General features: G+C 28.9%; 2 protein-coding genes across 3 annotated transcripts; one reads left to right on the forward strand and one right to left on the reverse strand.

Annotated features, from left to right (window-relative positions):
* Window positions 1–1407: 1407 nt before the first annotated feature.
* Window positions 1408–2811, reverse strand: MED10 (mediator complex subunit 10). 2 transcript variants are annotated; one of them, XM_088205486.1, is made up of 3 exons: window positions 2640–2811; window positions 2342–2425; window positions 1408–2065 (listed from the first exon to the last, which is right to left on the reverse strand). In XM_088205486.1, the coding sequence occupies exons 1-3, from the start codon at window positions 2759–2761 to the stop codon at window positions 1876–1878; spliced, it is 396 nt and encodes a 131-aa protein (XP_088061612.1). In that variant the 5' UTR covers window positions 2762–2811; the 3' UTR covers window positions 1408–1875. The 2 variants fall into 2 exon arrangements, with proteins under 2 accessions (XP_088061612.1, XP_088061613.1); XM_088205487.1 differs by having other exon boundaries at window positions 1408–2099; window positions 2314–2425; window positions 2640–2808.
* Window positions 2812–4759: 1948 nt separating this feature from the next.
* On the forward strand, window positions 4760–12191 carry tos (Exonuclease tos). Its single transcript, XM_088181468.1, has 10 exons — window positions 4760–5026; window positions 5155–5274; window positions 5342–5393; window positions 6824–7033; window positions 7146–7361; window positions 7427–7723; window positions 7781–7977; window positions 8059–8605; window positions 8678–8877; window positions 11611–12191. The coding sequence occupies exons 1-10, from the start codon at window positions 4863–4865 to the stop codon at window positions 11627–11629; spliced, it is 2022 nt and encodes a 673-aa protein (XP_088037594.1). The 5' UTR covers window positions 4760–4862; the 3' UTR covers window positions 11630–12191.
* Window positions 12192–13566: the final 1375 nt, after the last annotated feature.

The following is a 13566-nucleotide window of genomic DNA, read 5'->3' on the forward strand; positions in this document are numbered from 1 at the left end:
TGTACTATTTAACAAAAAATATATGCGTCTGTCGGTCACAAGAACTTCCAAAGTGAATATAGCAATGTAACATTTTGGCTGTCATTTCTAACTCAATTGTGCTATTTTCAACTTTTAGGTAAAGAGTTAAGCTGAACAGTGACGTGCTGACAACAGATACGCGCTACTGCAATAGGTGAAGACAATACACTAAAAATATTGTATATAGCTAAGTAATGAAATAATAAAATTAATTATAATGAATAAATAATGAGTGAATTTATCCCTAGCAGTGTTTCAATGGTCTAAAACATTTTTTATATATGTTTAATTCTTATTATTGCATGAAAAAGGTAGTGAGTTTAAAATAATAAAATAACTTTTATTAAATTATAAATGGTAGCATTTCTCAAACTTTAAAATATTTCGGTGATATTTTTTTATAGTATTTTTGTCTTTACCTGTATTAAATATTTTTTCTGGATCTATGTCTATAATATATATTATGTTTAGTTTGTACAAAAAATAAAAATATTTTTTAGGCCCCTGGCCCCACCTGTTTTTATTGTTACCAACCGTTACTGCATGTTGCTATATATATATATATGTTGCTATATGTATGTTAAGTTTGTAAAAAAATAAAAAAGGCCATCTTGTCGATCATACACACGAATATGATGCGGTTATAGTGTAAAATAATATCTGCTTTAATTTGTCTCAACTTAAATTATTTCAGCGTCATCAAACTGAGCTGCTATCATCAAAACTGCTTTTTTTTCTGTGGTACACATGAGAACTTTTGATTTAAAATATTTGTAGATATTCAAAAAATAAAAAGACACAAACACTCAGTTGGTGAGATAACTTTTTTACCTTTTGGAGGGTCATGTTGTTCTTGATGTATTTCGTCGATAACTTGACAATAATTTTAATTTAATATTTTTTATATTATTATTTACTTAATGTACATATTATTTTATGTCAAAATAGTACTATTTTTATGTTGTTTTAAGACTTGTTAGGAAGGGATTCTTTCTTAACGACTTTGATTATTAAATGAACATCATTTTCTGATTCATTAGTTACTGTAAAGCAGTTCAGAATGCAATTTTAAGTCAGATTAAAAATACTCTAATAAAGATGAAAACGAATTTAGTTAAGAAAAGATTACCTAATCATTTTATAAGATATATTTAATTATGATTTCAGTAAATTAACTTAATAAAAGAATTTATTTATACAATTGTGAGCACAACTTTAATTTTGTAATAAAATTGCCAATTCCAAAATATAACATAGTTTGTGCTACATTAATAATTCGTTAAGATTAAAACTTGTAATTTAAAATGGATATTATGTCTTAAGGGAATACATTTCATACTACCGGTAAATTAATAAACGGTATAGGTGGAAAGAATAGTACACATATAAATATACTAGTTTATTGTAAAATATTATTATAGAGGTACACAATGAACACTTGTTTATAAAAAATGTATTACATGTTAACTAAAAGACCATCATTTCATATTTTAGCAAAAACGAAATATAAGATTAAATTATTAAGACCCGCTGACATTTAAAATGAATTGTCAATGGTTAAAATGTTGCCTATATCATTTAGAATAAACTACATATATCCAAGTATGGTATTAATCATTGTCGTTATTGTAGCCAACTAAAACTGAGATAGTTAATCAATAACATATAGTGAATGTTCTTAAATATCTTTCAAACGACTTCATAAGTCATAAAATAAATAAACTCACAACATTACTTTTATAAATAATTTAAGTAATTGTTTTGTAAAAAAATATTATAAATTAATATCTTTCAAACATTATTTTTATCTTATTTTATTAATAATCTACCATCATTACAAAATCCGTAAATTTGTCATTCATCACCTCTTATAGCTCTATATTTATTTAGCTCGTTAGGAAAAGTCCTCGAGAGTTCCACTAATAAATGAGCTTTAAACCGTTTGTATGAATCGATCTTTCCTTTAACCTCTTCGTTCTTAGTGAGTGCCTTCTCGATGCAGTCTTTTGTGTATAATTGCGGATTTCTACCTTGATCGATGTAACTATAAAAAAAAATAAGTATAAGCATAAAAACTACTATAGTCTATTTATTTTCAAGAGTCAGTGCGCAAGAACACTGTTTAACGCGTAATCATAACATGCTTTTAAATTTCTGCCCTGTGTTTGGTCGTTCGCCGTAAGATCAATCGTTTCATTGAGAACGACCAATCACAAGGCAGAAATTTAAGAGCACATTTTGATTACGCGTTAAACAATGTTCTTGCGCACTGACTCTTGAAAATAAATAGACTATAGATTCGATAGTCGAATATACTTACTCGAACACTTCCAGCGGAACGTGAACGTCTTGTACTTGACCCTTCAGTTTATCGATTTCTTGAAGTCCAGTAATCAGCGATTGTCTGAAATATAAATAAAACCATATTTATGCGACGCATATACAGAACATAACCTCAAAAATATTTTTTTATCAAAATGCATCATACAAGATCAGTTGTTATTGGGAAACATTGATATTATTAAATTATTAATATACGACAAATGAGTCATAAATACGAATATATAATAATTTTAATACAAAAAATATTTTATCATATAATATTCATGTAATGTTACATTTTTTGGTTTAAGACGCTCTGTCCCTGAGGTTGGAAATCGCTGACGATGATTCTTATCTGTCTCACGTTCTCGATGAACATTTCTAGCTGTGTTTCCAAATTTTCGAGAGGAGACGCCATGTTCGCCCACTGTCAAGAACTTGCAGCTGGCGACAATGTTGCCATATGCAGTCTCAATTATATGTTCAGAATAACCCCATATTTATTAATATCAAATGTGTCGCTGAATATCAAATGTGCTTCCACTAATGTTCGTTTCGAGATAATCAAGATTTTATCATTTTTGTTGATTCAAGGTGCGTTAAATGTGCAGAAATACACTTAACGAGCGATTGTAACAGAAAAGACAAATAATGATGTAAAATGCGTGAATTGTAATAGAAAGTATCCAGATAATTACAGAGGATATCTAGTGTACAAGTAATTACAACAAAAATAATATCCGCGATTGCAAACAACAAAATACAAACTAATAAATGTAAATAAAACTGAGTCAATCGAGAAAAGACAGACTTACGCTCAAAAAGTTAAAAACGACATGGACCAACCAACCAACCAAAAAACTGAAGAAATCAAATGAAGGATTTAAGAATTAACGCAGCAAATTAGTACAACGTTAAACTTAATAACTACAATCATATCAAAAATCGCATAATGACGATTTTGCTAAATATCGTCTAATGCAGGGTTTCCCAAACTTTTTCAGCGACGGAACACTTAGCAAATCCAAAAACTTTGGCGGAACACTTAGCTTATTTTTTAGGTTGGGTAATTCATAATAGTATAAATAAAAATAAAAAATGTAAAAAAGAAATATCATTTATTTAATAAACATAAAAATTCAAATAAATAAAACTCCTAATGACTGATGATTTTGGGTTCTTAAATTACAATTTTTTTTATATCAGGCATAATATTGATCAGTTGTATTCTCAGTTTTTGGTTTATTTTCTTCTTCGATGATAGATGTATCAGTAGAAATATTTGGACTTTCTTTCGTCAAATTTCCTGTTTTGATCCAAAGATCCATGGGTAGTTTTTGAATAATATGTTAATTCTGTAATATTTTTTTTTGTCAAAATGGAAAAAAAGCTGTATTGTAAGTAACCAGACTAAATAAATGTACAAGAAAATCGATTCATTTTTATGCAAATTTTATTTAAATCATTTATATTTACAAGAGTATACACCCAATCCTGTGTTAACGCAATAAATTATAATAGTTTCAAGCTTTTTTATCAGATTTATGAACAATTTTTATATATTAGCAAGACTAACAATTTTTTTAATATACTCCAAATTTTTGTGAAATATCTATTTAGGCCCCGCGGAACACCTATTTTGGACTCGCGGAACACTGGTGTTCCGCGGAACATAGTTTGGGAAACCATGGTCTAATGGAATGCCAACAGGCTATGTCAACATACACAAGAAATAAAAAAATCCTTGAACAACATAACATTGGCGTTTTGCTAGTTGCTGAAACTCATTTTACAAAAAGAGCCCACTTCAAAATAACCGAGCATTGTATTGCGTTTACAATACGAAACGCCCATATGGAACTGCACATGGAGGAATAACAACAATAATACAAAAACAACAATAAACACAACGAAGAAAAGCAATTTCAAGAGAAATATCTCCAGGAAACTAGCATTAAAATCAAAGATCGGAACTCATCACTGACGTATATTGTCCACCGAATCACAATATAAAAAATAAAACTCTTTTAATAAACTGGGAATTAAATTCATTGCTTGTGGCAATGAACTTATTATTTTATTTAACAGACATACAAACCATACAAACTAATTTAGAAAATTCATATATTCTATACTTCTATTTTAATAAATATATTATACATATACTATTAATTAACTTTATTTAAAATTCTGTAAAGGGAAGTATTCAACGAAGCACTTCTCTATATGCCAACATATGCGTTAAAAAATACTCATTTGCAATAATTGATAGATTGTAAATAGAAAATTATTAAATAAAAAATAATATTGCCGATAGTTTTTTATTTTTTCACAATATTTTTTATTATATTAAATTTAATGTTACTCCGAATTTTCTAGGATATGGAAGGGGGCGTCTCCCCGGAGAAGCGTGTTTGCGTTAGGTCTAAAATAATAATTAAATTTGACTCGTAATATCGAGCCTTTGTCTCGCTATAACGAACGGCCATGTTTGCGCGGGCTGTCGCTGTCATTCGAAGATGGGGGTGACGGGTTTGTTGCCGTTCGTCCGAGAAGCCAGCGCTCCTGCTACCGTCCAACACCTCAAATCATGCGGGATCAACGCTGCTGCTGTCGATGCGTATTGCTGGCTTCATCGCGCGGCAGCCGCCGTTGCTGGACCGAGCGGAATAGTCCCTGGAGCGTAATGACATTTCGCTTTGTTATCCATTAATTATGAAAATTTGAATGAATATTACATATCGAAATCCCAATTCATTCATTAAACGATTTCATAATGTGATCCACTTTCTAAATTTATGTTTTTTCTAGGCTTGTAAAATATTGCTTGACCATAATAAATATGCTCCTATCGCATGATATTAAACCCGTGATGGTTTTTGATGGACGCCATCTGCCTGCTAAAGCTGGGACCGAAGACAAAAGACGAGAGTGAGTCTTTCATCATAATATTGTATTTTTCATATATCCATTGAATAACTTTACGATTCCTTTACAGAGCAAGAAAATTAGCGAAAAAAAGAGCATCTGAATATTTACAATTAGGAAGAGTATGTATTTATAATTAAATCTATATTTTATATATCGTCAATTTGGAAGAAGATTTTTATTTTAGTATCTCTTTACTTCCTTTGTGGTCCATAATATTTTTAAACTCAAGAAAATTATGATTTACAATTAAATATGTTCAGAAGTCTGCATTTTTTTTTGTAACGGGACAAATATGATATATTACCGTTGGAGATACAGATCTACTTAAAATAACACATCACCAAATTGGGATTCAAAGTATTACTTTCTATCATCATAATTGATTGCGAATGTTCATCTGTTAATTCTGACCTATATTAACACTACCAACGGGTCGAGTAATTTCTATCCGCTTTGTCCGCTGCTGGTAATCCACGGGACAGGTAGTGACTACCTTTTATGACTTCAGATGATTAACGACGAATCTGAAAGAAGCAAAAGATTTGCTTCTTTCAGATTCTTCTTTTACAACTCTTGACCTGGCTCAAAATCATTTTCACCGGTCATTGTCTTGTGCTACGGTCGTCCAGTTTTTATTTTAAATTTTATATTTTTTTGGACTCGTTTTTTTCTGTTGCTTCCATTTTTTTAATGTTTGCATTCTTTGTACGTTCTGCTAATCTTAGTATTTGTGATTTATAAAAATTGATAGTTTTTTCATGCTTAGCTCCTCATAACTCATTCTGATTCTGTAAATTCCATCCACATTAGTTGCTTCTTGACCAAGATTTTTGGCATTCTAATCAACTTGCTGATTTTTAGTATGTCATCGGTAAAAGTACATATTTGGGATGTATTATAATCTATCTATCCTGTCACTTTTAATTTTGGATAACGATTTCTAGTACAAGGTAAAATATTAATGTTGATATTGCATCATCCTGCTCTACACATAATTTAATTTCAAGAATATTTGCCACCCAGTTTTGTAGATAAACAGTAGCATTTGTCTCTTCTAGAGTAATTTTCAAGTTTTTGCGTTACTCCTTCACATACACTGACAAAAATCTGACTTAAATGTGTACGAAATAAATTGTATGAAAGTAAAGGACCGCCTGTACTTGTTTTTAGAGCAGATTCAGAGGAAATTCTTTAGATATCTCTAACGTAGTATGGATCATATACGTACTTTTTGCATCCTAGCGCTTTTTGTTAGCAGTACTCAATGAAAGTCGCGATTGCGTCCGTTATTCCTGTTATCTTGGCCAGCGCTCGAGAGCTTCCATCTAACACGAGTCAGCTTCTCAATGACTTGTCACACACAAGGATGTTTTCGGTCACAGTTACGAAGAGCTGAAACAATTTTTTTGCGATCATTATTATTTTTTATTATACAAAGCATTTTATGTGCATTTGAAATAAAACTTGTGTTTAATTGTGCTGGTCTTTTTCCATATTGACTAAATTTTACAGGTATATAATATTAAAATGTTTAAATTTTACTTGACAGGTTGACGAAGCTAAAAAATATATAAGACAAAGCATTGATATAACTCACGGGATGGCTTTAGAGCTGATCAAAGAGTGTCGGAAGATGAATGTAGATTGTATTGTAGCACCATATGAAGCTGACGCTCAGTTGGCTTATTTGAATAAGATTAACATAGTTCAAGTTGTCATAACTGAAGATTCTGACCTTATATTGTTTGGATGTACTAAGGTATTATATTATGCTACTTACATATATTTAATATCAATATAGAATGTCTATAGTTTACTTTGTTGCTTAATATACTATGTATATGAAATTAAAATCCTTATATTCTGTTAAGGTTTTATTCAAAATGGATACTAGCGGAGGTGGTATGCTATATGAAAGATCTAAACTTCCGATAGCAATGAAAACTCCCATTGAAAAGTTTAATTTTGAAAAATTTAGACAGATGTGTATATTGTCTGGCTGTGATTATCTTCCATCCTTGCCTGGAATCGGTCTTGCAAAAGCTAAACAATTCATAAACGCTACGAGAGATCCTGACATTGGCAATGTAATATAATTTGTTAAATAATTATATTAATCGATTCATATGTATTAATCTTATTGATTCGACAGGCGATTAAAAAAATACCATCATATTTTAATAAAACTCAACTTCAAGTCTCCGAAGAGTATTGCGACGGGTTTTTAAAAGCTGAAGCGACTTTCAAACATCAATTGGTGTATGATCCTCTTAAACGTATGATGGTTCCATTGATAGAGATTGACGATGAAGGAACAGATCCAAAATATTGCACAAATGCTGGAGAATATTTAGATAATGAGATTGCTTTTCAACTAGCTCTTGGAAATTTAGACCCGTTTAATCTTAAGACAATGGATAATTGGAATCCTGATGATCCGAATAATAAGGTATTAAGAAATTCAGCATAGTTTTGTGTATAAATGTTAATATATGAATCATTTTAGCCAACAGGAACTAAAACTAATAGATGGAATCAAAAAAGCATTGCTCCGCACAAAAGTATGTGGAGTAAAGAGTATTATGATCATTTGAATTATAATATCGGAGTGAAGAAAGTAAATGCAATTTCATTTCCTTCTACAAAGCCATTACAGGCTAAAATAATAAATCTAAATAGTAATAATATGAAAGTAGAAGAAGGGTAAGTATTTAAAAAAAAAAATATTGCCATATATATCATTATTTATTAATTTAAATTTATATATATGTATATAAATTTCAGATTAACTATTGAAGATTTGAGTGCAATGTATTGTGAAGAACCTCCTGTAAAACGTATAAAGACTGACTCAGAAAAAGTTGAAGATACATCTTCCAGTAGTTTAGAAAATGACGATATTAAATCATCGGGAAAGACTTCTCCGATCCTTTTGAAAAATCCAAGGAATCACAAACGATTAATGGAGGCTCGCAATTTCAATAAATTAAAACAATTCAGTAAATTTCAAAGGACTACTTTAGATGAAAATAATTTAGTACATAGTAGATTTTTTGATTCTCCCGAGTGTTCCGATGAAATCAAGGTCGAAGATGTGAATATGTCGATCGAATCGAATGCTAGTATTAGATCTGAAAGTATCATTGATTTAGATATGGACGATAAGACTGATGAAAATACTTCTCCACCGTCTATTTTGCATGAGTTCCAAAAGACTGTTAAAAGTAGTTTTAAAAATCCTTTTAAAAAACAAGAGGTGGTGATCAGTGAGACGCCATTGAAGGAGAGTTTGTACATAGCGGAAAGTATCATCACTCCTCCTAACTCAAATGTAAGGCTTATTTAGTAGAAATGTGATTTTAAAGTAATTTAAAATGAATATGTGCAATATAATTATTTTTAGCCGCAGTCAGAAATGGAGACTGAAGAAATGGAAAGTGTTGTATTGACTAGTTTTAAAGCTGAATCTAAAATAATAAATTGTAATAGCATGCTTACGAAAAACGGATGCAAAAGAATTGGATTGAATAAAAAATCATTTACTAGTTCAAGTTCATTAGTTAATCAGCAAACGTTATTAACAAAATTTGGATTTCAGAAAAAGTGAGTACACTTATTTTATTTATTCTATATAAAAATCTCAGAATAGGATATACATGTACATATGAACATAGTTAGTTTATGGTTGCTGCGTAAATGAAATTTTTTACTTTTTGCTACAAAGATAATATGTAAAATTTCACAGTGATAATAAATCTGTCTTTATTTCACATAAAAGGCCTTATTTTATAGATGTTTTATTTTTAGAAATTTTCAGTTAAATTCATTGTTATTTTACAATTTACTTAAATATGTACTTTAAAATATACAAGGTACATATTTAATTAATTTAAAGCTGAGTTTTGAGCTCTATATTATAATTGTGGATTTTCAAAGTTAAATTTTACTTTCTTAGATCCTACTAATTACTTTATTTCTTTTTTATTAAATATATTCATTATTTTGTCTGATTTATAGTTTCACTTAAGCTCTGATTTCTGTCATTAGTTTTTGATAGAATATGTAGTATTTTGTTATCGATGACTTTAATAATGACTAAATTTACAGTACAGTAGACCCCCCAATAACACGATAAATTGGGGACGTGCTATTTGGGTGCCCGTTACTTTATGTAATGAGCGAGCCAAAGGGAGAATATCTCGCCACATGCGCCTGATTCGTATGTACGTATTGCAAAAAATTGTATGAGTATTTTCTAGTCCCCCAACTACACGTTCCAAATTTACCGTGTTATTGGGGGGTCTACTGTATATATTATATTAAAATATTGTAATTATTCGCTAAAACTCATTGGTTTTTAACATTTATATTTTAAGAAAATATTAAAAATCGATTGTTATTTCTTTTATGTGATTAATTATATTAAACTAAGTTGCATTGTATGTATTGAATTAATTTAAAACTGAATTTTTCCATTTAAATAATAATTATGAATTTTAAAAAAGTTAAAATTTTGGTATAATAATCGTTAAGAGACAATTCTGTTTTTTAATATATTTTTGTGAATCTACCAGGGTTGTGGAGTCAGAGTCGTAAAAAAATCAACCGACTCTGACTCCTTTTCATATTTTTCTTTAGCACATTGAGTGCGTTGAAAAGTTTATTTTCCGCACTTACAATAATCAAATCTGATTCAAGAGCTTCCATAAACGCTGACTTATTAGAAGTTATTTTTATTAAGATTTAATTCAGTTTAACCCTTTGAGTAGTGAATTAATTTTTACACCTTTGTAATTTTGTTAGTATACACCTGGGAGTGAGTTAATTTTACGTATATTTCATAATTATTTATTAATATTTTATATTGCATTTATAATAAATTATAAAAAAATCAGTGATTTTCAACGATTTAATGTGGTAATTTATTTTAACACTTTTCTGTTATTAATTTTCGTTAATTTATTTTACATATTTTTATATATTATTTGGCATTTGTGGTATATTTTTTATATCAATTTAAAGGCTCTCAATAGTTCTTTAATTTATTGGTATTATTTTCTATAGAAATCATTTACATTGAATCAAATTTAAAAAAAAATCGACCACCGCTCAAAGGGTTAACTCACAGATGAACAATGATTTAAGATTAGATTTAGTCAAGCTGGCAAAAAAATCAATGAAACAAGCTTTTTATTTTAATGTATATATTTTTACTAAATTTATTTTTTGTACTTATTTTTTTACATATATCATTATAAGTCAATAATGGTTAATTAGGTAGATGTGGCCTTTTTTGATAATGATTTTTTAAAATCCCTTAATTTTTTATAATCTAAAAATTATTGATATTATTTTTATTGCTTTCAATTATATGCTGGCAAAAAACAATCTTATTAAAATTGTTAAAATCGGAGTCAGACCATAAGATAAAGTCTGAGTCGGTAAAATTATAAACAACTTCACAGCCCTGGAATCTATACATAGCTACAATAAAAAAATGAGACTTATAATTTTTTTTTAATTATATGATTATATTCTAAAACTCAGCTTAAATAAATTCAGTATGTTCTACATGTAATTATTTATAATTATAAAAAATACTTTTCATTTTTTTGTGTTGGGTCAAAATGTAGGCATTTCTACATATTTGCCCAGTAGAAAGCGACAATCGAACCATGTTGCTTTGCCAAACAAAAATACGAGGGAATCGTAATTTTGGAACACATAGAAATTTGAAAAACGACTAGACTTACAACGGCCATTCAGACTTTAAAAAACTGTCGGCATTAATTACCGTAACAATAACTCTGTCTGCACCAAGTACCTTTATTTATCAACGAACTTCGAGACATGTATAGAAACAACACTTGTACACATAATAGCATTTTATACATATCCTTTTGTCATCATTAAGAAGCGACCACAATGGTTTCGCTTATAAAAGTTCACCCGAAAGACATATTTTGGTACAATAATTACGGCTATTGGTCTAAATAAGGCATACCAAAAGGCATTTCCATAAGCACTTTGCAACTTTTACTATATAACACTGCAAGGACACTCACTCTACATCAATTCTGACCGCCTGTTTTTGGTTCAACTTGAACTTTTCCTCATTTCGCTGCTTGAAACTAACTAAACTAGACTAAATCTATTAAAAACGATGAATTATTATGAAAAATTTTAATTTTAAACTTGATCTTAAGTTAGTGGCAAAAATATTATATGGTGATATATTACATATCAATTATCACACACATGTATTTGTATATCCATTTCTGAGAACTTAAAGCTTCTATTGTTTTAAAACTTAACTTTTTTTCAATTTGTTTTCAGAACTCAACTAAAGCACTGATGTTCAACTAAGCATTTATTTTTCAATGTCTAGTCATTGTGTTACATGTTATTTATGTTTATCTGTCAACTTTTATATTTTTTAGTTAAATGAAGGTCTTATGATATAGAAAGTGTGTATTATGAATATTTTTTATTGATAAATAATTCATTCAATGTAATCTCATGAATGGAATCGAATTATTTGCTGAAAATTTACAATTAATGCGTAGTATTTAAATGAATGTTATTTGCATATTTTTCTTTAAGAATGTTGACGTATGTATATACTACCTCAATCTGCATTTACTGATAGTGTCAATCAAACGCATTCAACTCATAGTATTTTGTATATTATCATGACATGAATACTATTATTTACTATTGTATACTAATTAATGTCAGTGTGAACTAAGGTGATGGCCGTAATTTTTTAGTCGTTAATAACATTTATTACCATTTTATTGGGCATGGGTTATGTCACGACCAGAACAAACTGGATTCTATGTGTTATTCTCAAATTGTGAAACTTTTGACCTGATATGTACACGATTATCATACACTCATCAAATTATTTGACATAATTTTAAATGTTTTATTTACTATGATACGAGGTGCTTTACTATCTTCTTGTCCTTCAGAAGTGTTTAGTTTTATTGTCATATGATTTATTTGTGTATTATTTTCGCTTCTGAATATGTGCTAAATGTGATATGGAGCACTGAAATTGTGGATAAATATGTCAAAGCAAACGCAGGGTGATTTGAATTGACGTATTTTTTTCAAGATGAAAGGAACCCTAATAATATTATTTTTAATAAAGATGAAAGGTTAATGCTCTTTATATATTTTGATTATTATTTTTTATGTAATAATATATAAATTTAATTGTGATATGTTTTTTCTTATAACTGATCATATATTATAATTTTGTTCCAATCAAAAATTATTAATAAACTATTTTACTCTCTTAATTGCTTATTTTTCACTCTCGGTCAATGACTTGTTCCGTTTAACATAGATGTTTTCGGAATATACAATTATTTAAATTCTATAAATACTATATAAATCAAGGTTCAAGATAAATTTGTCGTTGACGAAATATTTAAATGTAAACTTTCAGTTCTGCTCTATAATTTATAATTATATCAACGCATATATATATATATATACTATTTTTTCCAATTACTGTTTGCGCCAGTTATGAAGATAATAGAACTCGTTTATTGCACCGGATCAATCCAGATTCAATCATTAATAGAGAGCTATGAACTTAATTAATTTATTTGATTACGACGCTATTAGAATTTGAACGTTGATTCGACGTGTGACACAATTATAGTTAAGTAAATCTGCTGTGTGTACTACACACGCCTGTGGTAGATAAGTCTGAAATTATTTATGTTTTAATTTTATTTTTTACTTGACCCAATTCGCAAAAAAATTGTAATTAACAATGTGCCTGGTAACAAAACGAAAATATATTTAATAATAATATTTAGCAATTCATAATGCATACTTGCCAATAAGTCGAGTATAATCTATATATTATCAATGTGTGAAATTGTGTGCTTTTCATTGATGAGCTTATCTAGTTGCTTAAAAGTTCGAAGTCCAAATATTGTCAATAAAAAATTGTTTGTACCACCATTCATATTGATTGATGCTTGTTTTCTATGAAGAAATGTCTTTATAAATAAATTAAGTTATCTTTATTCCTTCTAGAATTTTGTGAAAACTTCTATTTGTTTGTATATCAGAGTACTATGCTAATTATAATGTAACTTTGATTGAGTATTATAATAAGTGGCCAATTTTTGCTTTGTACGAATCGTGCCGTAATCAAAACGAGACGTCTAATTCATACCCCCCCACATTTGACATATGCTCCATGAATCCTTTTTTAATTTTCCATCTGTAATCTAAATTGTTCACTTATATTATAATGTTATGCGAAAC

Source organism: Plectrocnemia conspersa, unplaced genomic scaffold (assembly GCF_051122295.1).
Source record: "Plectrocnemia conspersa isolate PC_06_02 unplaced genomic scaffold, ASM5112229v1 ptg000002l, whole genome shotgun sequence".
Classification (NCBI taxonomy): domain Eukaryota; kingdom Metazoa; phylum Arthropoda; class Insecta; order Trichoptera; family Polycentropodidae; genus Plectrocnemia; species Plectrocnemia conspersa.

Bases quoted from the DNA above. Each gene is read 5' to 3' on its own strand.
- MED10 (XM_088205486.1), bottom strand. From the start codon at position 2,761: ATGGCGTCTCCTCTCGAAAATTTGGAAACACAGCTAGAAATGTTCATC. The intron at 2,426-2,639 runs GTAACATTACAT...TTTATATTTCAG, and splicing joins AGCGTCTTAAACCAAAAAAT to ACAATCGCTGATTACTGGAC. The intron at 2,066-2,341 runs GTAAGTATATTC...TTTTTTTTATAG, and splicing joins GTTCCGCTGGAAGTGTTCGA to TTACATCGATCAAGGTAGAA.
- tos (XM_088181468.1), top strand. From the start codon at position 4,863: ATGGGGGTGACGGGTTTGTTGCCGTTCGTCCGAGAAGCCAGCGCTCCT. The intron at 5,394-6,823 runs GTATGTATTTAT...TTTACTTGACAG, and splicing joins AATATTTACAATTAGGAAGA to GTTGACGAAGCTAAAAAATA. The intron at 7,034-7,145 runs GTATTATATTAT...TATTCTGTTAAG, and splicing joins TATTGTTTGGATGTACTAAG to GTTTTATTCAAAATGGATAC.